General features: G+C 40.5%; 1 protein-coding gene across 1 annotated transcript in view; it reads left to right on the top strand.

Annotated features, from left to right (window-relative positions):
• The window catches only part of TLK1 (tousled like kinase 1), a gene marked incomplete in the record, with an annotated part of 2,832,579 nt that extends 2,831,110 nt beyond the window's left edge, over positions 1-1,469 (top strand). The window contains 1 exon segment of the mRNA XM_044075520.1: positions 694-1,469. Coding sequence (XP_043931455.1) covers positions 694-870 — 177 coding nt within the window.
• Positions 1,470-25,540: the final 24,071 nt, after the last annotated feature.

The following is a 25,540-nucleotide window of genomic DNA, read 5'->3' as shown; positions in this document are numbered from 1 at the left end:
TCAGGCACCACCAGGTTGTTGAAAGTTACCCCAGCCCAAAGAAAAAAGTGTAAAGTTAAGGGCTTGTGCTTGTCAGTTGTTATGTTAATATCTCCCTCTCTGTATAAAGAATGTGTGTAATTCAATACATTTACAAAATGTGTGGATCAAGTTTCCAACATGAAGTCCCTTACATTGCTAACTGTAACCCAGATGCCCCAAGCCTGATTAGCGTGTTATGTGCTGGAAGAGCCAGGTGTGGAAGATGAGGGCCAGCTTGTGCTTGGCAGGCCTGTGCTCTGTGGGATTAACATCTAAGTGTTTATTTTAAATGTTCTCCAAGTGATGAGCTATATCTCTTTCTCAGGGTCTGTGGGCTGGCTGCAGCCATTCACTCTTGCATCATCCACACCTGGCTCTTTAAGCAGCAGGAGCAACAATCAAACTTGAGCCATCTGAGTTGCAATCAGAGCTTCATGTCTGTATAACACACAGCTTGCCAGATGGACCCATTGTTTGATAGCTGATAACTACGAAGTGCTACATACAACTTCAGCATTTTACTTAACTTGGAAATGCCACTTCACTTTTAATAAACCACTTGTACACGTGTATGTACTGAGTGGACAGTATAGTTTTCTGCATTAAAAGAATTTTGGGGGAAAAGAATGTTGTACATAATTTGCGTAGTAAATTTTGTTTTCAATTTTCTAGGCTTTCATAAGACGTTGCTTGGCCTACCGCAAGGAGGATCGATTTGATGTGCAGCAGTTGGGTAATGATGCCTATCTGCTTCCTCACATGAGGAGATCAAATTCTTCAGGAAACCTACTTGTATCTGGAGCAACAACACCTCCTGTATCTCCTGCTTCAAGCATCATTTCTTACTGACACTGCTTTGATTTTTGAGCCTGATAAGTGATGTACATTGGTAATATGCAGACGTAAAGTTTAGTTTGAGTAATTGGGGAATAATCTGTAATTGATACTTTTGAAAAAAAATCTGAACGAGTTTGGAATCTTCGTTTGTGCAGCAGGCAGGCCCATGGACTGTTACTGCGGAGAAACCTTGGGATGGCAAAGTGCAGCTTTATGTCTCACAGGAACTTCATTAAAATTTTTTTTTTTTTTTTTTTTTTTTTTAAAAGGCTGATGAGATCTGAATTAACTTTAGGGAACATTGTAAATATATCCTTAGTCACAATTCTGTTTCCAGTGCTTCATTATGGTCTTCAGTCGATATCACATTTCTGAAGAGGAGCAAAATACTTTTCATACACAGAAAAGAAAAATAAGACTGCCTTTTTTAAAAAACTGTATATGCCGACAAAGTGCACGCTGCCTGGGCATAAATGTGTGACACATCTAGGTAGTTTACTTTTCTGATGATGTTGATCATTGACATTCACTCTGTAATGTAATTCATTTTTACATGTAATTCTTTTCATAAAGAATTGGTTCATTACAGAGTAAAAAAAGTAAATGCTTAAGGAGTCATTCGTGTGTTAAACTAAAACTTATACTTCTGATTTGTGCACTTAAAATTTTACTTCAGGGAAGCATTCTGTTAGTATACTGTTAGTCCATAAATGTTTGTAGGTCATATAATTGTCTTGGGACTGTCTTTGTTTGTTTTGATAAACATTGCTGCAGTGTGAAGTGTTAGTATTGAATATCTAAAGTCTTGAATTTTACCATCTTTGTTGCTGGGAGATTCTAAAAGATTTTAAGTAGCACTGATGCCTGTCAATGTGTGTCAGAATTAAAACCTATGTATGTAAAGGATTTAATTGTATAAATGGGGATCTTTAGAAGAATTCTGTTCAAGAACAAGTTTGATAGCCCTGGACCAAGTACCTTCACTGGTCATTCATATAAAATCTCAAGCCAGAAAACCAGCAACACTTGCAGGATCCAGAATTTTAGAAGATGAGAGTACTAAGATTGTGTTGTTTCCACTCTTGTAAAAGAGTATGCACAGAGCAGAGTTCATATTATAGTTGGCACTTAATTACTGCATTGTTAGGTCATTCCACCCAGGTTGATTTTTTTTTTAACTTATCTTTAGTGAAATAGTTTGCTGAACGTAGTCTTTTTATCCCAGTTGTGTTCATGTGAGTGGGCATATTTTAAAATATGTTTTTGTGTATTCATTGTTGTTGACTACAGATGGTGAAGTGGGGAGGGGCTTGCTTTTAGTGCTGTCTGGTAATGCATATAGTCCACTGTTTGATGTCCAGGCGAATTGATCTGATCATGACTGATTACTTTTTCACCAAGGAAAGGAAAAGGTACTTGTTGAGAGAAAGCAGCAATGCCAGTTTTGTTGTCTGCCATATCCTTGGTATTATTTTCTGTTCTTACTGTTCAAGATAAAAAAAATTAAGTCTGCTACATAGTGTTGTGCTGTCTTTGCGCAACAGGATTTTCAAATTATTAGCACATTGTATTTCTCGTTGCCATCCATTTCAGTCTAGTGTTAATTCTCTGTCTTTTGGTTCTTCAAGGAGCAGTTTCATTGCATGATGGATCACATGAATAACTAAATACAGGGACTTGCTTATCCGTCTTTCCTTTGATTTCACTGGGCTTTGGCAGTACTAAGGGAGTGCTTAAACAAAATCTCAGCAGTAGCTGTTTATTCTGTACTGGTAATTGCTAAGAATTATTTTTCCCTTTTGGTTCTGCCACAGCTATCATAGCCAGTTCCTTTGATGCCATGTGGACTGTGGTTCCCTAGTTGCATATTTGATGTTATTCTCAAGTATCAGGCTTAAAGTATGATTTTCACAATATAGCAGTCGCTTCTCTTGACTCACGGAGGTATCCATTAAACCGTGTCTTCTAATGGTGTTGGTGAGACCAGGGCAGTAATCCGTCAGCTTCCTAAAAATCAAACAGATATGTCATACAGAGAAGGAGCATCACCACACTTTTGTCATGGGGTACTGGTTACCACATCCACCTTGACATTTCACCCCTTCTCTTCTGGGAAAGCCTTTATTTTTGCACTAAATAGCTATTCTCTGTTGAAAGTCAAGGGGGGGATTGTAGTCAGAGGAAAAACGGTTAGTAGAACCAAATGCTAGTGGTATAAGAACATCCATCAGAGAAGCTTGCCCTCATATTTTTTTAGTTTTTTATTTATTTATTTGTTTAAGTATTGTGACAAACGTACTTCTCAACCACAAACTAGGGTAAGTATTGCCTTCCCAGATTTTTCCAGCCATTGTAATAGCTAGACTGTTCCTTGCACACCAAGAAAAAATTATCATCATAGGGGATCACTGCTGTGATAGTATTCATAAGTTATTAGAATCAACTGCAAGCATATGTCAGTAAAACTAGCCAGCCTCCCAGAGATTTGGATGTTCCCCATTGGGTTGGTGATCTCCTTTCACCTCTGGTATAACAGCAGTGTCGGGTAAAAAAGGAGCAGCCCATGTCATTTTTAGGACTTTTTTGCCACAATCCTGGCATTCAGTTTGCAGTGTCACATGTGAAAGAATCCAGACTTTCAGCTTCCCACAGCAGTGAGCACTCATTTGGGAGCATTCTGTATTTTACTTTGTATTGTTTTGTATTGGTATCTTATTGACATTTTCCTGAAGGTCTTTCTGATTCCAGTGACATTGCTGGAAAAAATTACCAACAGGGCTTATCACTTGAGTGCCTTTTTTTTCGGGCTTGGGTTCAGAATGCCGATTTTGATGCATTCAGCATGCACTACGATTTTAGAAAGAAAACCTTGAGAATTAGGGCCAAAAATCTTGTGATCTTACCTGGAGCATCAAAAGCTCATAGCTCGAGGCCAGATAGTGCTCTTCCTTTTCAAGGTTGGCTGATCCTCCTCCTGTAGTGAGCCTAAAGGAAGAAAAGAAAAAGAGGAAAATTGCGAAATCCTGGAAGATTACCTGGGACCCCAATAGACCTGCACAAGTCTAAAGTCTCTGGTTTCACACAGGTTAGCACAGCAGATGTCCCTCTGGAGGCCAGAAGCAGAGTAAATCTTCCGAGATAGTCTAGGCCACCTTCACTGGAACTTGGTGGTTTCCAGCTTGCAAGCAGCTATCCCAATGTCAGATTGGACAAACAGTGCAATTGCGAAGGAACATATTCTTATTCTCCTTACACATGACGTGACCGGTCCAAGAACTATTGTTAACTGTACTATATTCTGTAGGTCAAACACTCTTTCCAGCCCCTTGGAATCAAGTGTGGGGTAAAGGAACAGCCACTGTACTTCCTTTTGCCCCTCTCTTTTGATTGCTGAAAGTTTGTCATGGACTAATTTGATGTGTGGGAAAAAGTTAAATTACCAGTCCCCCCAGCAGCTGGATCCAACACTTCTGCTGTCCAGATCCCATTGAAAAGGAAAAGATCTCACCTCAGTTGACATCCGACTCCATTAGTAATGCTGAAGTTGATAAATTAGCTCATACTTTGTAAATTTACTGTCGACAGAGTACAATAAGGACAAAGAAAAGTCCCTTTCATGTACAGTACAGTTGCCTTCTAACTGTTGCATGCTTTCCATTCCTTCAGGAGCTAACTAGACTGCTGCTCTTCTAAGATCCAGAGCAATCTGATGAAAAAATTTAAATAAATAAAAATCCTCCATGAATAAACTCTGCATTAGAAAACTTTCAGCTATATAGTGCTATCCTGAAAAACTCTGTGTAGATTTGTTTTGACCCCCCCCCCCCAAATTGCTGTGTCAAAAAGTTCTGCTACATGTCCCCATGCCAGGAAGACTGGAATACAAATTTCTTTTCATTCTTCTGGATCAAGAGACTGTTTTATGCCGTCCTTCCAGTCCCTGTCATGAAAATTAAGTCAGAGAAGAAAGGTCAAGTGTCATCCTAATAGCACCCTTCTGCCCAGGCAGTCTTTATTTTCCCTACTTCTGCAGCTCCAGAAAGGAAAACCCATGGCTCTTTTGGAGTGTTGCAGCCAATTAACTCCCAACAAATAAGCGTATTATTATCCATATCTAGTCAGCCTTAACCTGACAACCTTGGAGGATAGGTCTCTGAGCCCAAACTGGGAGACCTATGAGCCAGTCATTCTTTGAACCCTGAAATAAGCTAGGAAACCTACTAGTAATAAATCTAGTTTAGTAAAATAAAAAACATTTATGCTTAGAATTCTTTCATAGGAGAATACTATGTTAACTACTCTGACAGGCCATTTTAAACCTAACCAGTAATCCATGGTCAGAACTAAACTTTGTACTTGGTTAAGGTCTTCACCTAATAAACACAATTATACCAACCCACCTCCCCCCATTTTAAGCAGACATAACCATCTAGCAACTCAGGAGGACAGGTTTAGAACTAACTACGTTCTCTGGTCATTTGGGATGGGTTTGTGCTTCTGTTAAAATCAGCCATTTAGCTTACCCAGTTTGTCTTCCTCTTGATCCAGTTTTGGCTACTGTTCCACTAGTCAGTGCTTCTTAAGACTGTTCTTTGAGACCACCTAGAAAGCCAGGCCATCTACCGCAAATGTAAATTTTGATGGAAAAGCTAATTTGTCAGACTTCTAAAACAACTGCTGATTGTGTTATAAAATTCCTGACCCGGAAGACCATTTTCTTTGTGGCTGTTACTTCTGTTAAGAGGGTCTCTGAACCTCAGGCTATTATAGCATAAGAACCTTATAAATGTATTCATTAGTACAGAGTGGCCTTGATAACTAACCCGTGTTTTATGTCAGAGATATGGCGTCCAAGTTGGTGTACAATTCCATCCAGTCATGAAATGTCAGCATAAAGGTTTTTTCTAATTTTTATATGTACACTTACATTTTTGGTATTACTTGACAAGGACTGAAAAATGGAGAGAGATTGATCATATGTTACTTTATTTTATTTTTTCAAACATCAGATTGGGGTTGGCTGTATTTTATCAGATCATTTTTAAATGTTTAGGTAAGTGTGTAGATCTCTCAATCATTTAGTAAAATATTGTTCTGTTAAGAGCAGCAGTTGTATCTCATGCATTTTTGAGAGTATGTTCCTGCCCAAAGGATTTGTTAGGCAGTTCTCTGGATCTACATCCACACCTTTTCCAAACACTAAGTTAGATGCATTCTTCAGGACTAGGACAAAATTTGCTGCATCTGTCTTGCAGTGCTTTCTAGCTCCCATGCATTAAGAATAATGTTAGGATTGATAACCACTTGAGTACTGTGAATACTGCTAGGGCAGTGATCCTGACAGTGAACATATTACAACTGTAATACTGTTCTGCATTAGTGTCTCAGTTATATTAGATTCCTGGGATCACAGCTTCAGTAGGGACTGTCCCCTGGGAAAAAAAAAATCATCAAATTACAAAATTCTGGTTAGCAGTCCAAAAGGAGGGCATGGAGGCAGATTATTCCCCAGATCTCTGCAAAATAAAGTTCAGAGTTACAAAGTTTGCAATCCAAGGGCCGTTGAGAAGCCTAGCCCAAATTTCCAGTTGTCCCTAAGCACTGGTCTGGTTAAGTGACTTACCCAAGGTCACATACTGGGCAAATGAATTTAAACCCTGTACCATAATCTATGGCTCATCATCTTAACGCTCTGTCCCAGCTGCCCAGCCCTTCCAAGCCCTGAAGATCACAGGGTTACGCGAGAGCCTGGGATGGATAGATTGTTTCCTCTTATAGACCCGTGTCATAGCCACATTTGTTGACACCAAGATTAGGGATCCCCCCAGCAAAAAAATAAAATAAAAAAAAAGATGGCAATACATGATTAGAATGTGTGCCAAAAGGTATATGTCATAGTAGTGTTTAATATTTTCTATTTTTAGTTCTTTTAATTCTGGTTTTGTGTATTTTGAGGTAGGTCCATTTTAACTGTCTTGTTACCAGTAGAAACCTAACCGTTTAGATGCCATATATATATATATATATATATATATATATATATATATATATATAGTCAGATTATTCGATTTCTGATTAAATCATATACTTGTCAGTACAGATTCTATTCAAGTGCATCTTACATTTTTTCAGAAAACAAGGGCAGCAGTTTTTCATATCAAAGGATATTAATAAGAATGTTGCAGTGCTTATATGCATTCTGTATTTATTGGGTTGGTTTGTTTTTTTCATACAATGGTTCAGTTTCTGTTTGCTTTCGGGAGAATGTCAAATAAGAGCCCTCAGGAATATAAACCATACCTTGCATTGTAGGGCTACTTTTGTTAACTCTTTTACTTTGACTTCTAATGATAGCCTCTTATTCCGTAAATGAGTATTGTAATATAGGGTAAAATCCTATTTTTGTCTCCACCTGTCCAGCAGCCCACAAAATCATCCATTGATATCTCCTGCCATAGCAAAAAGGACTGATAACTTGAAGATTAGCATACAGGATGAAAATCTTATGTTGAGACATTCACACCATCAGTGATCTGTTAAAGTTGTACGGACTGAAAGAGAGGAGTTTTCACTGATTCTGTCGTCCTCCTCATGTATGCTGGTTCTGAGTCTTACTGTCAGTGCCACATATGTCAGTACTAAAGTTTCTGCACTTGTCAAGAACCTGGAGTGTTCCTTTTCTTAAAAGACACATTTACTTGGGAAGCTCATCAAAATTTGATGTTGAATATGCTCTACACACAAGTTCTGTTATTGTCTTGGTGAAATCCTTAAGCTTCAAGTGCAGCCATCAGTGTTTTCCTGTCTACTGCTAGAAGGAAAGCCTGTTTTCATAAGTCAGATTTTTTTACATTGCATTTGGAACCATTTACCGTGGAAGGTAATTCTCTATCTTTCTAAGCGTCTCAACTGTACATTCAAAAGAGGAATCCAACAGTCCTAATCCTCCCTTCAAAGAAATTTCTATGGGGACACAATCTGTAGGATGATTCCATTTTTTTTAAATGGAATTGTGCTCAGGCCTCTGAAATCCATAAGATACTATGAGTTGCTGCACATGGAATCTCCAAAATCTTCTGCTATTCCTCCTGTTTTGGCTGCTTTGCTGAATCATTTTCCAATGCCTCTGAAGCTCCTAATCCACTGCCCCCCGCTCCCAAGAAACCTGATAGGTTTTGTAGGGTGCTGAGGACTGTAACTTTTTGTACAAATGTCGTGCTGCTGTGACCCCTCAGCGGTGACTGTAACCTCTAACAAGCCCTCTCATTTGCTTTCTTCGCCCAAGTTACTGCCTTGTGATAGCAGAACCATGGAAAGGCTAGGTAAGAAGGTTTACACTTTGGCTACCTTGGCTATTAGGGCTATTATTTCTCAGACCCATATGTCCAGGTATGTGTTGGCTCTTCTTCCTCAGGCTTGTCAGGTTATTTCTGATCTCCCAGCCTCTGAGGGTAAAACATGTGCTCTTTACCTGTTAGGGACTTCTCTCAGGTGGTACGTCATTCCTACAAGTGTAGTTATGGTGTAGCAGGTGCCTCTTGTAGGGCTGCTGCTTTTGGTTCAGTGATGAGGAGGTGTTTTTGGCTTCGACTTCAAACATTGCCAGATGATGTCAAGGCTAAGTTGATGGATGCCCCTCTTGAATGATGAACATTTGCTTTGGGAGGCTGCAGCTCTTTTAAGTCCCTTCAGGATAAGGGGAAGCACGTGAAAGAAAACAAAAGCTGGATAAACGCCTGGTATACACCTCAAGCGAAAAAAATGAAAAGACCAATAGTTAGACCACAGCTGAAGATAAAAATGGAATAATCCACGTCAGGAAATAAATCACTTGCAGCTTCACAGTAGTGCCCTTTATAAAACCAAACGTTGTAACTGAGATGTAGTAGTCAAGGTAGGAAATGGTTCACTTGCAGTTTCACACCACTTTATTAAACAAGAGTAAGCGCTTTCGCGATGTAAGTCAGCTGATCGCTTCTTCAGACTCATAAAAACAGTTAAAACATTGGTATTTAAAATATGGTTCAACCAATGAAAACATATATAGAACTATGACCTAGACTAATTAAAATTGCATACATCAGTACATTAATTTGCCTTATATTCTGCATAAGATGAAATAAAATATACATATAACAGACAATTTTATGTAATAATCCATATTACTTAATGTTTTAGTGGTCTGGATTTTAAAAAAGGCTTCAAGGAAACAGCATTGTTCAATCCAGGAGACCTATCTGCCTGAAGTAGTAAAATCCATCTTTGTTTTGCTTCCTCTACCTTATTCTTTATATCACCTCCCCTCTTACTTTTATTTATTATTTCTAAAATCATGAAATTAAAAATGTTTCCTATCTTCTTCTTCCACATGTTTTGCTAAAGCACTTGTGTCTTTTTTTATTTCTTATATCTCTAAGGTGTTCAAGGATACGTTTCTTTAGACACCTATTGGTTTTGCCTATATAAAAGGCATGACAGTGCAGAAGCTGAAATAAAGCAAATTTTGTGTTCTGCAGTCAGCATAAAAATCTATATCAATTATAAATTCTAGTGTAGGATGTTTATATGTAGATTTATTATACAAATAGTCACATGCTGTACAATTTCTGCAAGGAAAAGTCCCCTGCCTATCCGATAGGATCATTCTTTCATTGTTTCTGGATTTATAACAGAGTTGCCTTTTTAAGGACCTCTTATTTCTAAAAGAAAAGCTGGGTCTATCTTCTAACATTTATCTCAAGTCAGGATCCGACAATAAAACATTCCAATTCTTCTCAAAAATATTACAGAACCTTCTGATGTCACTTGAATAAGTTATAGGGAATCTAACTTTAAAATCATGACCTTCTTTGCTTTTAACATCTTCTATAGTATTTAAGAAGAGCGGTTTACATCTCCCATCCCTATTTTCAATGGTATATTTAGAGCTTTCATTTATGTCTTTCTTACTATAACCTCTGTTTAAGAAGTCTTTCTCTAATATAGTCATTGTCTTCACAAAGCCTTCATCTGTATTATGTAAGCGGCTTATTCTCATATATTGTCCTTTCACTACATTTTTGTGTACAAATGTTGGATGCATACTAGTCTTATGTAAGATACTATTTCTCCATGTAGATTTTCTATACATCCCTGTTGTAAGTTCATCTAACGCTGTCTTCTTAACCAAAACATCTAGGAACGAGTCCCTGGAATGTTGACTAGTGAATCTTAAAAATTCAGTGGTGCTATGTAAGTACTTCACCATCTCTTGCAACTCTTCACTAGTACCATCCCATAACAGGAAGACGTCATCTATAAAACGTATATACCATACAATTTTGCCAGCATATTTATTGCTAGCATTTAATACATGATCTTTTTCCCATGCAGCCAATGCTAAGTTGGCGTAGCTGTTAGCACAAGCCGTGCTCATTGCTACACCAACTTTCTGTAGATAAAACTTGTCATTGAATATAAAGACATTATTTTGTAGGACAATATCTGGCAACTCACATATCAAATTAATCTTAGTGTTTTGAAAAACTTGTTTCAAGGTCAGAATATCATGTATTTTCTCAATACCCCATTTATTCGGTATCACTGTGAACAGTGAAGTGACATCCATTGTCACAAACATGTAATTTCTATTAATATTCCTAAATGCCTTTGTATCCCTTAGTATAGTCTCACATGATTTTAGGACTTTTTGTAAATTTTGTTCAATATAAATTGAGATGGCTTCTGTGGCCCATCCTTTACTGGATACAATAGGTCTCATAGGGGGCTGTGTGATGTCTTTGTGAATTTTAGGTAGACCATAAATAATGGGTATAGTTGGATGTTCTATCTGAAAGTAGTCAAACAATTCCTCTGATACATAATTAGTAATCAATAAGTCAAAAATATATACAGATATCCTGTCAATTATACCTTGTACTTGTCTCTCATTTAGTTCAACATAAGTATATGTATCATTCAAAAGTTCCATCATTTTCTTGTAATAAAAAAACTTATCCATTACTACTACACTGCCCCCCTTGTCAGCGGGCCTAATTTCAATGCTGTGAGAATCCTTTAGTTCTGACAGTGCTTCAGTTTCTGATTTACTCAAGTTATAAAATCTAGGTGGAAGATTTTTAGCATGCATCTCTCTAATTTCATGCTCACACACATTAGTGAAAGTTTCAACTGTGTGATGTATCTTGGGTACAAAGGCACTAGGTTGTTTAAACATATTATCAAATACATTTCTTTTAAACATGGTTTTAAGTGTTAGGTTACGAGAAAATAACTTCAGCTCTTTTAATAAATCAGTTAATACTGTTTTTTGTGCTGGAATAAAGTTCAGGCCTCTATTTAACAACAAGGCTTGTGCATCAGTTAAAGAAAAGCTAGATATATTAATTACCAAGTTTTTTGTTGGTTCTTGCTCCTGGTGTTCATATATGCAGGAGTCACTCGTTCTGTCTGCTGTAATCGCGTTCTCCCTCTTTGATTCCTGCTGCTCAACTTGTCCCTTATTGGCAGCGCCGCCTTTAACACAAATGGAAGGATTGAGGTTTGTGTAGCTTCCTTTTGCTCCAAAAAAGCTACTGAATCAGAATTAACACTGGAATCCATCCTTCTTTTAGTGCAAGCCATTTGGAAAGTTTCTTTTGCCATTCCACCATTTTCAAATGTGGGAGGTTCTATACATACTCTCTCTGTGCTGACATCACTGTTCTCACAGGGATTCTGATTTAAAGGGGCAGTACTATGCATATTTGAATTTTCAGAAATCTGTACTGTAGTCATTTGTTCTACATTTTCTGTACTTACAGCTGTTGTTCTTGGCCACGAAAAGACCTCTTTACATTGAAAGTCATGGAGGTCCCTTTGCAATTTTTTAGTTTTAGTATTCTGCAAGCTCTTATCATAGCCCTGTATACTGTCAGCTGACAGTGGAGCAAAAGGAAGCTACACAAACCTCAATCCTTCCATTTGTGGTAGAAGGCACTGCCAATAAGGGACAGGTCGAGCAGCAGGAATCAGAGGGAGAACGCGATTACAGCAGAAAGAACTAGTGACTCCTGCATATATGAACACCAGGAGCAAGAACCAACAAAAAACTTGGTAATTAATATATCTAGCTTTTCTTTAACTGATGCACAAGCCTCGTTGTTAAATAGAGGCCTGAACTTTATTCCAGCACAGAAAACAGTATTAACTGATTTATTAAAAGAGCTGAAGTTATTTTCTCGTAACCTAACACTTAAAACCATGTTTAAAAGAAATGTATTTGATATTATGTTTAAACAACCTAGTGCCTTTGTACCCAAGATGCATCCCACAGTTGAAACTTTCACTAATGTGTGTGAGCATGAAATTAGAGAGATGCATGCTAAAAATCTTCCACCTAGATTTTATAACTTGAGTAAATCAGAAACTGAAGCACTGTCAGAACTAAAGGATTCTCACAGCATTGAAATTAGGCCCGCTGACAAGGGGGCAGTGTAGTAGTAATGGATAAGGTTTTTTATTACAAGAAAATGATGGAACTTTTGAATGATATAGATACTTATGTTGAACTAAATGAGAGACAAGTACAAGGTATAATTGACAGGATATCTGTATATATTTTTGACTTGTTGATTATTAATTATGTATCAGAGGAATTGACTACTTTCAGATAGAACATCCAACTATACCCATTATTTATGGTCTACCTAAAATTCACAAAGACATCACACAGCCCCCTATGAGACCTATTGTATCCAGTAAAGGATGGGCCACAGAAGCCATCTCAATTTATATTGAACAAAATTTACAAATAGTCCTAAAATCATGTGAGACTATACTAAGGGGATACAAAGGCATTTCTACAACTGTTATATAATAAGACCAGGAATATTAATAGAAATTACATGTTTGTGACAATGGATGTCACTTCACTGTTCACAGCGATACCAAATAAATGGGATATTGAGAAAATACGTGATATTCTGACCTTGAAACAAGTTTTTCAAAGCACTAAGATTAATTTGATATGTGAGTTGCTTGATATTGTCCTAGAAAATAATGTCTTTATATTCAATGACAAGTTTTATCTACAGAAAGTTGGTGTAGCAATGGGCACGGCTTGTGCTAACAGCTACGCCAACTTAGCATTGGCTGCATGGGAAAAAGATCATGTATTAAGTGCTAGCAATAAATATGCTGGCAAAATTGTATGGTATATACATTTTGTAGATGACGCCTTCCTGTTATGGGATGGTACTAGTGAAGAGTTGCAAGAGATGGTGGAGTACTTACATAGCACCACTGAATTTTTAAGATTCACTAGTCAACATTCCAGGGACTCTATTGAGTTCCTAGATGTTTTGGTTAAGAAGACAGCGTTAGATGAACTTACAACAGGGATGTATAGAAAATCTACATGGAGAAATAGTATCTTACATAAGACTAGTATGCATCCAACATTTGTACACAAAAATGTAGTGAAAGGACAATATATGAGAATAAGCCACTTACATAATACAGATGAAGGCTTTGAGAAGACAATGACTATATTAGAGAAAGACTTCTTAAACAGAGGTTATAGTAAGAAAGACATAAATGAAAGCTCTAAATATACCATTGAAAATAGGGATGGGAGATGTAAACCGCTCTTCTCAAATACTATAGAAGATGTTAAAAGCAAGGACGGTCATGATTTTAAAGTTAGATTCCCTATAACTTATTCAAGTGACATCAGAAGGTTCTGTAATATTTTTGAGAAGAATTGGAATGTTTTATTGTCTGATCCTGACTTGAGAGAAATGTTAGAAGATAGACACAGCTTTTCTTTTAGAAATAAGAGGTCCTTAAAAAGGCAACTCTGTTATAAATCCAGAACAATGAAAGAATGATCCTATCTGATAGGCAGGGGGCTTTTCCTTGCAGAAATTGTACAGCATGTGACCATTTATGTAATAAATCTACATATAAACATCCTACACTAGGATTTATAATTGATATAGATTTTTATGTTGACTGCAGAACACAAAATTTGGTTTATTTCAGCTTCTGCACTGTCTGTCATGCCTTTTATATAGGCAAAACCAATAGGTGTCTAAAGGAACGTATCCTTGAACACCTTAGAGATATAAGAAATAAAAAAAGACACAAGTGCTTTAGCAAAACATGTGGAAGAAGAAGATAGGAAACATATTTTTAATTTCATGGTTTTAGAAATAATAAATAAAAGTAAGAGGGGAGGTGATATAAGGAATAAGGTAGAGGAAGCAGAACAAAGATGGATTTTACTACTTCAGGCAGATAGGTCTCCTGGATTGAACAATGCTGTTTCCTTGAAGCCTTTTTTAAAATCCAGACCACTAAAACATTAAGTAATATGAATTATTACATAAAATGTGTCTGTTATATGTATATTTTATTTCATCTTATGCAGAATATAAGGCAAATTAATGTACTGATGTATGCAATTTTAATTAGTCTGTCATAGTTCTATATGTCTTTTCATTGGTTGAACCATATTTTAAATACCAATGTTTTAACTGTTTTTATGAGTCTGAAGAAGCGATCAGCTGACTTAGATCGCGAAAGCGCTTTCTCTTGTTTAATAAAGTGGTGTGAAACTGCAAGTGAACTGTTTCCTACCTTGACTACTACATCTCAGTTACAACTTTTGGTTTTATAAAGGGCACTACTGTGAAGCTGCAAGTGATTTATTTCCTGACATGGATTATTCCATTTTTATCTTCAGCTGTGGTCTAACCATTGGTCTTTTCATTTTTTAGGATAAGGGGATGGCCTTACAGGAATTCAAACATGTTTGTCTCACCCGTTCCTAAATTTCAAAGAAACTACCCCAATAAGCCTGCCTTTGTTGGCAGGCAATCTGACCCTCCTACTAAGGACAAAAAGAGTAGCAAACTAGCTTCTCCTGCTTAAGCTATGCAGACTTCAGGGACTCTGTCGTCCTTTCCAGATAAGCCACGTGCTGTCCGTCTCTTCGTAGCCACATTCCTCTTTCTCTTTGCCGTTCTCTCTCAATTTGTGTTTGGCTTCAGATTACTCAGAATTCTTGGGTTCTGTTCATTATTCACTTCACCAGAGGTATTTCATGGTGTGGAAATCCCATCCCCCTTTTATAGGCAATCCTCAGCCTCCTCGGGAACAACTCCCTTTTTCCCCCCAAGAGGTACCTCAAGACCTTTTGACTCTGGGAGGGGTAGTATTCAAGAGGTGCCGGTGTCCCAAAGGGGGATGGGGTTTTACTACAGAATGTTTCTAGTTCCCAGAAAGAGGGTACTTGGAGACCATTTCTAGACCTCTCTCATCTGAATACTTTTCTGAAGGTGCCCACTTTTGAATGTTGTCCCGTCAGACTGTGTTTCCTCTTTTGCTTCCTCAGGCTTATATGGTGTCTCTGGATCTCAAGGATGCTTATCTCCATATTCCAATCCATCTCCTTTTCAGGATGTTTTTGCATTTCTTTGTTGCTTTGTGGCATTTTCAGTTCTCTGCTTTGCCCTTTGGCCTTTCTGTATTCACCAAATGCATCACCCCTGTGATTGTTTTTTGCAGGCTTCAGGCGATCCAGGTATTTCCTTACTTGGACAACCTACTGATTCATGCCTCCTCTCCAGAGATCCTGTTGCAAAGTCTTCATTTTGCCATTTCCCTTCAGAGCCTTGAGTTCACAATAAACTTCAGGAAGTCTTCTCTGACTCCTTCTCAGAATTATGTTTTTCTAGGTTACAGGATTCGGACAGTGTCTATGCTACATCCCTACTTCCTCCCAAAGCCTTAACTCTCATTTCCTTCTTTCAGAGTCTCCTTCCTCTGGCCTCCATTACAGCCAGGGAGTTTGTGAGGGCTCTGGGTTTCATGGCATCTACCATCTCTATGCTCTCTGGCCAAACTCCACATGAGAAAGTTTCAGTGGTTCCTGAGGTCAGTTTGGCTTCAACATTCACATCATATATACTTTGTAGTTCCTCTTCTTCCTTGTCTCAAGAAGGAACTTCATTGGTGGATCCAGCAGTTTGGCTCTAAATCTAGGGCTCCCTCTTCATCCCCCTGTTCCCTGTCAGGAACTGTTCACAGATACTTCAGACGTGGGATGGGAAGTGTTTTTTCGCTCCCTAAATGTACAGGGGGTGTGGTCACCCCTTCAACAGAAGGAGCACATCAGTATCAAAGAGATGAATGCTCTTCTGCTGGCTGTTCAGGCTTTTTAATCATCTTTTCTCCCCAGGACCTCACAAGGTATTTACAGACAATACCACAGTGATGCGGTATATAAACAAACAGGGGAAGCAAGATCTTGCCGCCTTTGCTGGTTGGCACTCCTAGTATGGGATCTTGCAGTCAAGTATCGTAGTTTCATAATTTAGTACTAGGCTATCTGCCCTGGGGCATTTATAAGCCTAGCCATAGTGATGTGTCTCTTGCCACCCCATGTAAGTAGATTTAGAATACTGTGCCTCTGTCTAGTAGTGACACAGTGAAGACTCCCTTACATAATAGAATTAGTTTACTGTGCCTCTGTCTAGTAGTGACACAGAGATGACCCCCGGGGTAAACCTACGATTTCCCAACCACTCGTCAAGATTTCTCTTGAAGAGAGTCAGTGAGGGGCTCTGCCTAACATGAACTGGGATTCTGTTCGAGTATGGGAAGCCTCTGGGTTATGAATCTGTCCCTCCAGCATGTCCTATTCATATTTGTGCTGAGGTTTAAACCTTTAGCTTTCATGGTTTTGATGGATTTGGATTTTTAGAGGTGGAGCATGTCCATCAATTCCTGATTGGACATGGCCTTGTACGTCAGGCACAGATCACCTCTGAGTAGGCGGTATGCTACTGAATAGAGCTGGAGTTTCTTTAGTCTGGCAGCATATGACATATGTTGGAGACCTTTGATCCTCTTGGTGAGGTACTTTTGGGGTCTCTCCAGCTGTTGCAAGTGCTGGGTGAGGTACATACCAAATGGGGCATTGTACTCAATCATGGGCCTGATAAGGGAGGAGTATAGGGGTACAATGACCTCCTTTGATCTGGATGTGAATCCCTTCATGATAAGGTGGGTAAGGTAGAAAGTCTTTCTAACCACTTTGGCAACGTGGGTGTCAAATGACAGGTCACTATCGACTTGGGTCCCCAGGTCTCTGATTACTTTTTCCGTACTCAGTGGGTTACTGTATGTGATAATTTGTGGGTACTTTGTTTTTCCCAAAGGGGATGACTATACATTTTTTGGCATTTAGTTTAAGGCCATGACTCCAGCACCAGTTGTCCGTTTCAGTGAGGCCTTTCTGTAGGATGTGTGTGTCAGCTGGTGTATCGACTATGGCGCCTAGTTTGCAGTCATCTGCGAACTTTGTCAGCCACAACCCTCCCATGTTTGCTTTCACATCTGAGAAATAAATGCCGAACAAGAGGGGGTCCCAGGACAGAGCCCTGTGGGACACCACTTGTGACTGGCTTTGAGTCTGACATGGCTCCAGCGATTTTGACTTTATGGGTTCTATCCTTTAGACATTTTGCAACCCATCTTATGATATATGGATTTACATTTAAGCTGTTGAGCTTGTTTATGATGCCTGAGTGGGGTATTGTCGAAAGCTTTAGCCAAGTCCAGGTAGGCTATATGGACTGCTTTGCCCTCGTCAGTGGCTCTAGTGACTGTTTAGAAAAAGTCAACCAGGTTGAAAAGGCAGGATCTGCCCTTTACAAAGCCGAACTGGGTAGGATCAAGTGTCTGTAGGTCCCCAGTGTCTCTGTTTGAGTTCCATAATGATTCTTTCCATAGCTTTGCAGACCAGGCTGGTTAAGCTTATGGGGCGGTAGTTACCAGGGTCTGTAGAGGTGCCTCCTTTGTGGAGTGGGACCACTGTTGCTGTACGCCAGTGTTCAGGTACATATCCTGTAGTAAGGCTAAGGTTAAATAGCATTTTTATGTGCGGGTTTAGCTCCTCTTGGAGTTCACGTAGCACGCAACCTGGGGTACCGTCAGGTCCCATTGATGCTGTGTTTTGAGCTTTGCTGAGGGCGGTTCTCACCTGGACATCTGAGATGACAGGGAGGTTACATTCAGCTGGGATAAGTATTTCTTCTTTTGGGGGTGAGGGAGGGGAGAAATTTGCACTGAACCTGTCTGCCAGAATGTTGGCATTATCTGTGGGTTCAGTGTATTTTTTGTCATTTTGAACTAACTCTGAGCATATCTGAGGGTTTCCGCCCAGGTTTCTAACTTAGCAGAAGGCGGCCTTGTGGTTATCTTTAGTGTCCATAGTGATTTTTCTCTCAAAGTTGGTCTTGGATGTTTTTATGAGAGAACGTAGCTTTCTGCTAGTGCTGATCAGAGATGCCTTCTCTTTATGGGATTTTGCTCTGTCATGCAGTAGCTTCCTTCTTTTGTTATACAATTTGTTTATGGCTGGGGTCCACCAGACAGGACGCCTGCCCTTGGTGGGAGAGGGTCTTGGTTTTATTTGGGATTGCATGATCCATGCATTCTTGGAGATGTCCGTAAAAAGCATTTGTGAAGGATTCAGCATTGTGGGATGTGGTTTCCACTGGCCCAGTGGGCTTAAAGGATACCATCTCAGTCTTAAGAAGTGTAAAGTCGGCTTTTGAGAAGTTTTTCACTGTAGTCTTTTGTGTTGGGGTGGAGGTGGGATATGTATATCCAGGGTGATTAGTTTGTGGTCAGATCTCACTAGTGAGGGGTATACTTCCGGTGTGGAGCACTTTGTCCCCATGTTTGTGATGATCAGGTCTAGTATATTATCTCCCCTTGTGGGAGAGGTGACTAGCTGTTCCATTGCATTTGAATTTATGAATTCCAGGAACCTTTGGGCTAGGGTGTTAGGGCTAGAATAATGCACCCAGTCTATGTTAGGGTAGTTGAAGTCTCGCAATATGATGGTGTTTGGTGAGACATTCATATCCTCCAATGTCTTCAGGAAGGCTGAATGGGGTTCCTGAGATTGGGAGGGTGGTCTGTAACATGCTACCAGTTGTATAGCAGTTTTGCCTAAGGTTAGTTGCACCTGGATGGTCTCTGATGCTTCATGTGTTGCCACTAACCTGGAGGTGTGGGTGTCCTTGATGAATTTGGACACTCCCCCTCCCTTTTTGGTTTGGCCCGAGTTTTGGGGCCGAAAAGCATGATACGAGGTATAGCCTGGTAGCGCTGGGGTGCTCTCAGGAGCCTTGAACCAGGTTTCAGTTACTGCACAGACATCAATGTTCTCCATAGTGAGGAGTGCTTCGAGAGCCTGCATGTTGAGATTTAGACTTCTGGCGTTGAGCAGCATTACCCTTAATTTTTTTCCATTTTTGTTTTCTAAGGAGGTGGGTTTGTCTTGTGAGCCTTGCCTAAAAAAGGCACTGTGGGGGTGGCAAGAGCCTTAGCCAATATCCGGAAGCCCAGTGGTGACAGATGCAAGCCGTCCCTTGCAAAGCAGCGTGGCTTGTCCAGCATGTCATCCCAAGCAGACAGACATTGGATCCCCCTAGAATGACACCAGTAATTGAGCCAGTTATTAAAGCTGATCATCTTGTCTTTGTATTGTGGTATCATTCTTGGTGAGGGCAAGATGCTGCTCAGGGTCAGGGTCATACCAGCCTGGGCTACATAATCAGAGAGCTCCTCTATGTCTTTTTTCATGTAGTCCAGGGAGGTACGTCTCAGGTCATTCACGCCGGCATGGACAATGACAGAGTCATATTTGTACTTGCTTTGGAGAGACCTGAGTGCGTGTGTTATGTGGTGGATCCTAGCTCCCGATAGGCAGCTCACCGTTACCCTCTCCTTGTTCAGCCTGGTAAGTGGAACGTCAGTGTGTCTGACTATAGTCACCTATTACTAGTGTATCGGGCATGGTGTTTGGCCTTAAGGGCTGTGATTGTTTGACACACTGATTTATTGAAGTATGTGTTGCATGTGTTATGTTTTGAGGTGGTGGATTTTTGGGTGACTGCTTTGGGAGCCTCTGTTTTGCTAAGTTTTTTGTTAGTGCCTCCAAGTATGTCTTTGTGTTATTATGTGTTTGGTTTGCAGTTGTGGTAGGTGTATGTGGGACTGGGTTTGCTGTGTGTGTGTGGTTACCTTCTCCTCCTGTCTGGTCTTGCCAGTCCTGAGTTGAGAGAGTTCAGCCTCCAGTTTGGCTATATAGTTGCATCTCTCACATGTATTTGTGTTTGTTTGGAGGAGGAGAGGGTTGTCTGTGTACATGAGACAATTGTAGCATTGTCTCAAGATTCCCAGATTAACCAGCTGAACCGGAGAGGATGGTAGTAATCTACCACTCGACATGCTAGAATATTATAAGGGAGTGCTGTGCCTTTAAGGGAAGTGGGTACTCACAGGGGTGGTAGGTGGATGTAGTGCTTACTTTAGTTTGAGAGTGCTTACTTAGAAGAGAGGTTTTGAGAACAAGTGCTAGGCTTATAATAAAGCGAGTAGACTGATTATTATAAGAGTAGAGCTTTCTTAAGGGAAAATTTGAAGAGCAGACTTGGTGGAGCCAGAAAAAGTTTAACCGGCTATGCGCACAATCGCGCAAAGCTGCACAAATGCGGGTTTTAAACAGGGAACTTCAAAAGAGCTAGAACTGGTCCAAAACAACCAATTACTACAAGCTCTTGTGCTAAGGGCACTCCTTCAGGGACAGATAGGCTGCTCAAGGCTCCCCACTCCCACTGGTGAACAAAGAAACTTCCTTCTATCCAAGTAAGGCAATGGACAACACAGGAACTACACCACAGCCCAGAATACAGCAAAGCCTGTATACTGGTCTAAACTTGTCGAGGAGAGGCGGGAAAACAAGGATTTTTTTTTTTTGTTTGTTTGTTTTTGAGATAGAAAGCGCACAGAAATGCAGGAAACAGTAATAAATCAGTTACACAGGCTAGCACACTTTAGTGGACAGCCTCAACAGTTAAATTTAACAAACAAACAAACTTTCGACCAAATGTAACTTTAAGTGCAGATAATATATAATGCAACAAACAGCTAAAAAACAGTTTTTAAGTTTGTTCAAAGTAAGCAAGAGAAGGTATTTTAGATAAAAACAGCAAAAAATACTTAAATCAGGAAAGTAGTCGCTTTTCTCAGTTCTCTGCTGCTAGGACCACGAGGAGCTGTTTCTGAGTAGTATAGCCAGAAAAAAAAACGCTCAGAGGCGGATTTTAAACCGGGAACTTCAAAAGAGCTAGAAATGGTCCAAAACAACCAATTAGTACAAGCTCTTGTGCTGAGGTCACTCCTTCAGGGACAGATAGGCTGCTCAAGGCTCCCCACTCCCACTGGTGAGCAAAGAAACTTCCTTCTAGCCAAGTAAGGCAATAGACAACACAGGAACTACACCACAGCCCAGAATACAGCAAAGCCTGTATACTGGTCTAAACTAGTCGAGGAGAGGCGGGAAAACAAGGATTTTTTTTGTTTTTGAGATAGAAAGCACACAGAAATGCAGGAAACAGTAATAAATCAGTTACACAGGCTAGCACACTTTAGTGGGCAGCTTCAGCAGTTAAATTTAACAAACAAACAACCTTTCAAGTGACTGTTCAGGCAGTTTACATTCCCTCAGGTCAAAACATTGTGGAAGACACTCCAAGCAGGTCCTTACCTCAATCCCACAAATGGATGCTTCACAGCGATGTATTTCTGGACATTGTCCACCGGTGGGTACTCCTCAAGTAGATCTATTTGCCTCTCCTCTAACACAAAACAGAGGAAGTTTTCTGTTCAGAGTCCCAGTTCCTGTGGTGTGGAAGGTGAACGCCCTCTCTTTTTCTTGGAAGGGGATGTTTCTTTATGCATTCCCTTCCCTTCCTCTTATTCCAAAAGTCCTGTTCATAATTCAACAGGACACTCCCAAAATCTTGTTGGTGACTCCCTTTTGGCCAATATAGTATCGGTTCCCTATTCTGCATTTAGCCAAGGGCAATCATCACAAGTTACCTCACAGGGAGGACCTACTCGCACAAGACAAAGGATCTCTCATCCATCCCCACCTGTCCAATCTTCATCTGACACAGTGGGTGGTAGGATTTTGATTCCACACAGACGTCTTTTTTTCCTGAAGACGTACTTGGGGTCCTGCAGGAGGCCAGGAAATCCTACTTATCCAAGTGGAAGAGGTTTTCTGTTTAGTGTCTCTTTCATAACCTGAATCCCACTTGCTGTAGATGTTCCTTTGGATGTTCTTCGTGTTTCACTGTTGCAGTCATCACATTTGGGTTATCTGCTTGCAGTAGCCCTCAGTCGGCCTGATTATCAAAGTCTTGGGTCCTGCGTCGGTTGCTCTGTCATCTTTCATGATGTCTTGTAGTCTGTATAAAGCATGCAGCCAACGCCATTACATCTGTCTTTCTTGCCATGTGGTGCCCGAAGCAGAAGCAATTCGCAAGTGCCGGTCAGCCTACTCCTGAAGTTTTTGTTTTTGAGTTTCAGATCCTAAGTATTCAACTAAGCTAAATACCCCATTGGGGAACCTTTTGCTTGCTCTAAACCGATGTCAGTAAAAGTTAACAATTGTATTTTTTGTGGAAAGCAAATACCTCATAAAGATTTTCATTCATACCGCATTCTTTGCTTAGGCCCAGACCACGACGTACCTCGCTGTCGGTTTTGTGCCTTATTTAAACCTTGTACTATTCGTCGTTGGTTCATTTACACATCTAAATATTTTGGTACTTTGTTCAATTATCCAGAAATGGCTTTGGTAAGCCACCCGACTACCGACATTCTGAAAAAATGCAAAGATAAAGACAGAGGCAGACCGCATAGGTCCAAAGCTGCCACCACTTCTCTTAAGCTGGTCGCCAGTTTGCCGGTACTCAGGTGCTTTTGCAGCTCCTGATGTCCGCTACTTTCAGATTCGCCGGCCTCTACTGAGACCCATTCGGAGTCTGGTATACCACAAGATGCTTCTTCAACTGTGGAACTTGCAGATGTCTCTACCTTGGATGGTTCCGGAGCCGCTGTGCAGGCACCAGCTTCTGAGGGTATATTCAGGCCTTACTGACTTGCATATTAAACCGACGCCATTTTCTTCTTCAAGGCCTGAAACTCTATCCATGCCTAGAAAACCGAACCCCAGTCCACATGGTCAGGCCCCTTTGCCTAAAAATCAAATGATAATGTCTGAAGACCTTATTACTCTAATCAGGGGAAGCCACCCTTCCCCCTCTGAGACCTAGGACTGATTTTCCTTCTGATTCTTCTGATCAAGACTCTGATGACCATGATTTGCCCTTATCTACCTATGAGGATTCTGGTGCAGAGGACTCCATTCCCTTCCAGAAGATTTCTATTTTGGTGAAACCTTGCATACCCTTAGGGAGCATTTTTGCTGGGAAAGCCAGGATTGATCTGACTCCAAAAAGAGGCTTAGGGAATTCTTACTCCTGCCTCAACACAGCCCTTTTACCTATCCCTCCTGTACTGGACATTGTAGATGATGCCTTCTCGGAAGCTAGCATGGCCCCTGACTCTTTACCTCCTGCTCCCAGAAAACCTGATGGGTATTACAGGGTACCTGACTTTCATAAGTTCCTCTTTAAAAATCCTACTGCGGATCCTGATACCATTTCACAGGGACCCAAGGGCATTATGGCTACTACTGCCAAAAATCCTACCCCCTCTGATAGAGATACCAGGGCGCGGGATAGATGGGGTAAGAAGGTATACACTTCTGCAACCTTGGCCATTAGGGCCTTAAACTGCCAGTTTCATATGTTAAAGTATCAGCAGCATATTATTGGATTGCTTAAACAGAAAATTATGTTGATTCCTGGCTGTGCTGAAAATAAAGATTTACAGGATTTAATGCAGTCTGCTGAACAAGTTGGAAAACATACTTTGCAATGTGGTTTTGATTCATTAGAGGCATCTTGCAGGGCTACTGTCACTGGGTCTGTACTTAGAAGGCATGCTTGGCTTAAGGAGCAATCTTTGCCAGATCATGTTAAAGCTAAATTACTGGATGCTCCCTTAAACCAAGACCGCCTGCTTGGCAACAAAGCAGAAGGTAGTACTTAAAAAGATGGAGGAAAAAGCTAAATCTATGCAAACTGTTAAAGATTTCCTGCAATTACAGCCTCCCAGATTTAGTAGGCATTGGCCCTTTAAGAATTGGCCCTTTCCTGCCTCTTCCAGGCCTTCTCAGTCCGAACCCAGAACCAGCAGAACACCCAGGCTTCAGTCCCAAGGTACTCACAGGCCTAAGCAGTGGGGGGCTCCCACTTCCAAAGCAGGGTAGTAGTAAGACTCCCCCCATGGTAAACTGTCTCAGTGACTTAACTGTAAACCTTCCAAACCCTGCTCAGCTGACTGTTCCTTTAGGGGGAAAGATTGCCCTGCATGCAAAAAATTGGGAACTCGTTACGCAGGACAAAAATGGGTTTTAATTATAGTTTTCCAAGGATACAGATTCCACTTCGACTCCTTACCAACCCCAAACAAGTTGGCCAGACCTACCCCCAAATCAATGGGCAGAGGCTTAAAAGCAAGTTCTCTCTCTTTTAAGCATCAGGGCTATTCAACCTGCCCCAGAAGAAGAATGGGGGACAAGGTTTCTACTCAAGACTTTTCCTGGTACCCAGAAAAGACAATTCCTAGAGTCCTAGCCTGGACCTGTCTATCCTAAACACATTTTTGATAATCCTAAAATTCAAGATGCTAACTCTTCATCAGCTGCTTCCCATGCTAGGCAAAGATACCTGGTTGGCAACACTGGATTTAAAGGAAGCCTACCTGCACATCCCAGTAAGGGAATCTTGCAGAAGATACCTACACTTCAAAGCAGGCTACATGCACTATCAGTTTTCTGCACTGCCCTTTGGCCTATCTACTGTGCCTATGGTATTCACAAAGTGCCTAGCGCCAGTCGTTGCATTTTGCAGGCAAAGAAATATTCAAATATACCCATACCTTGACGATTGTCTAATTCAGGCAGAAAGCCAGGACATACTATTAAATCATTTGGCATTTGTAAAGAAATTGCTAACGTCGCTGGGGTACACCATAAACGAAAAGAAATCACATCTTGTACCCTGCCAACAAATTGTATTCCTGGGAGTAAGTTTGAATACAACTTCCCAGATGGCCTACCTCACGCCAGAGAAACAAATTCAATTGACAGTCTACTTCAAACTACTGGCCACCAAGACCCAACTATCTGCAAGTAAAATACTGCAAGCCCTGGGGATCATGACCTCTTGCATTCTACTAATTCCATATGCAAGACTGCATATGAGGAAACTATAGTGGTATCTAAAAAGCCTATGGTGTCAACATTCTCAGGATATAGAATCAATGATTCCTATCATACCTTGTCTACACATAGAGTTCCTTTGGCTGGGCAGAGACCTGCCACCAAAACAAGGGACTGCCATTCACTCTACCCCCTACCACCCAAACCCTAACAACAGACGCATCAGACTGTGTATGGGGGGCCTACTGTGCAGGGCAGTGCATTCAAGGCAAATGGAACCCAAATCAAATGCACTTGCATATCAATGAAAAAGAAATGTTAGCTGTACAGAATGTTCTGACAGCCTTCAAGGAACACATTCTTCCAGGACAATTATTGGTAAAGACGGACAACACCACTGTTATGTGATACATAAACAAGCAGGGGGGAACCCATTCATACCCTCTCTGCAGACTAGACATGGCTCTGTGGAACACAGCCTTG

This window comes from Protopterus annectens, chromosome 6.part1 (assembly GCF_019279795.1).
Source record: "Protopterus annectens isolate FY-2018-M chromosome 6.part1, PAN1.0, whole genome shotgun sequence".
Taxonomy (NCBI): domain Eukaryota; kingdom Metazoa; phylum Chordata; order Ceratodontiformes; family Protopteridae; genus Protopterus; species Protopterus annectens.
This window is presented reverse-complemented; position numbering and strand designations above follow the sequence as displayed.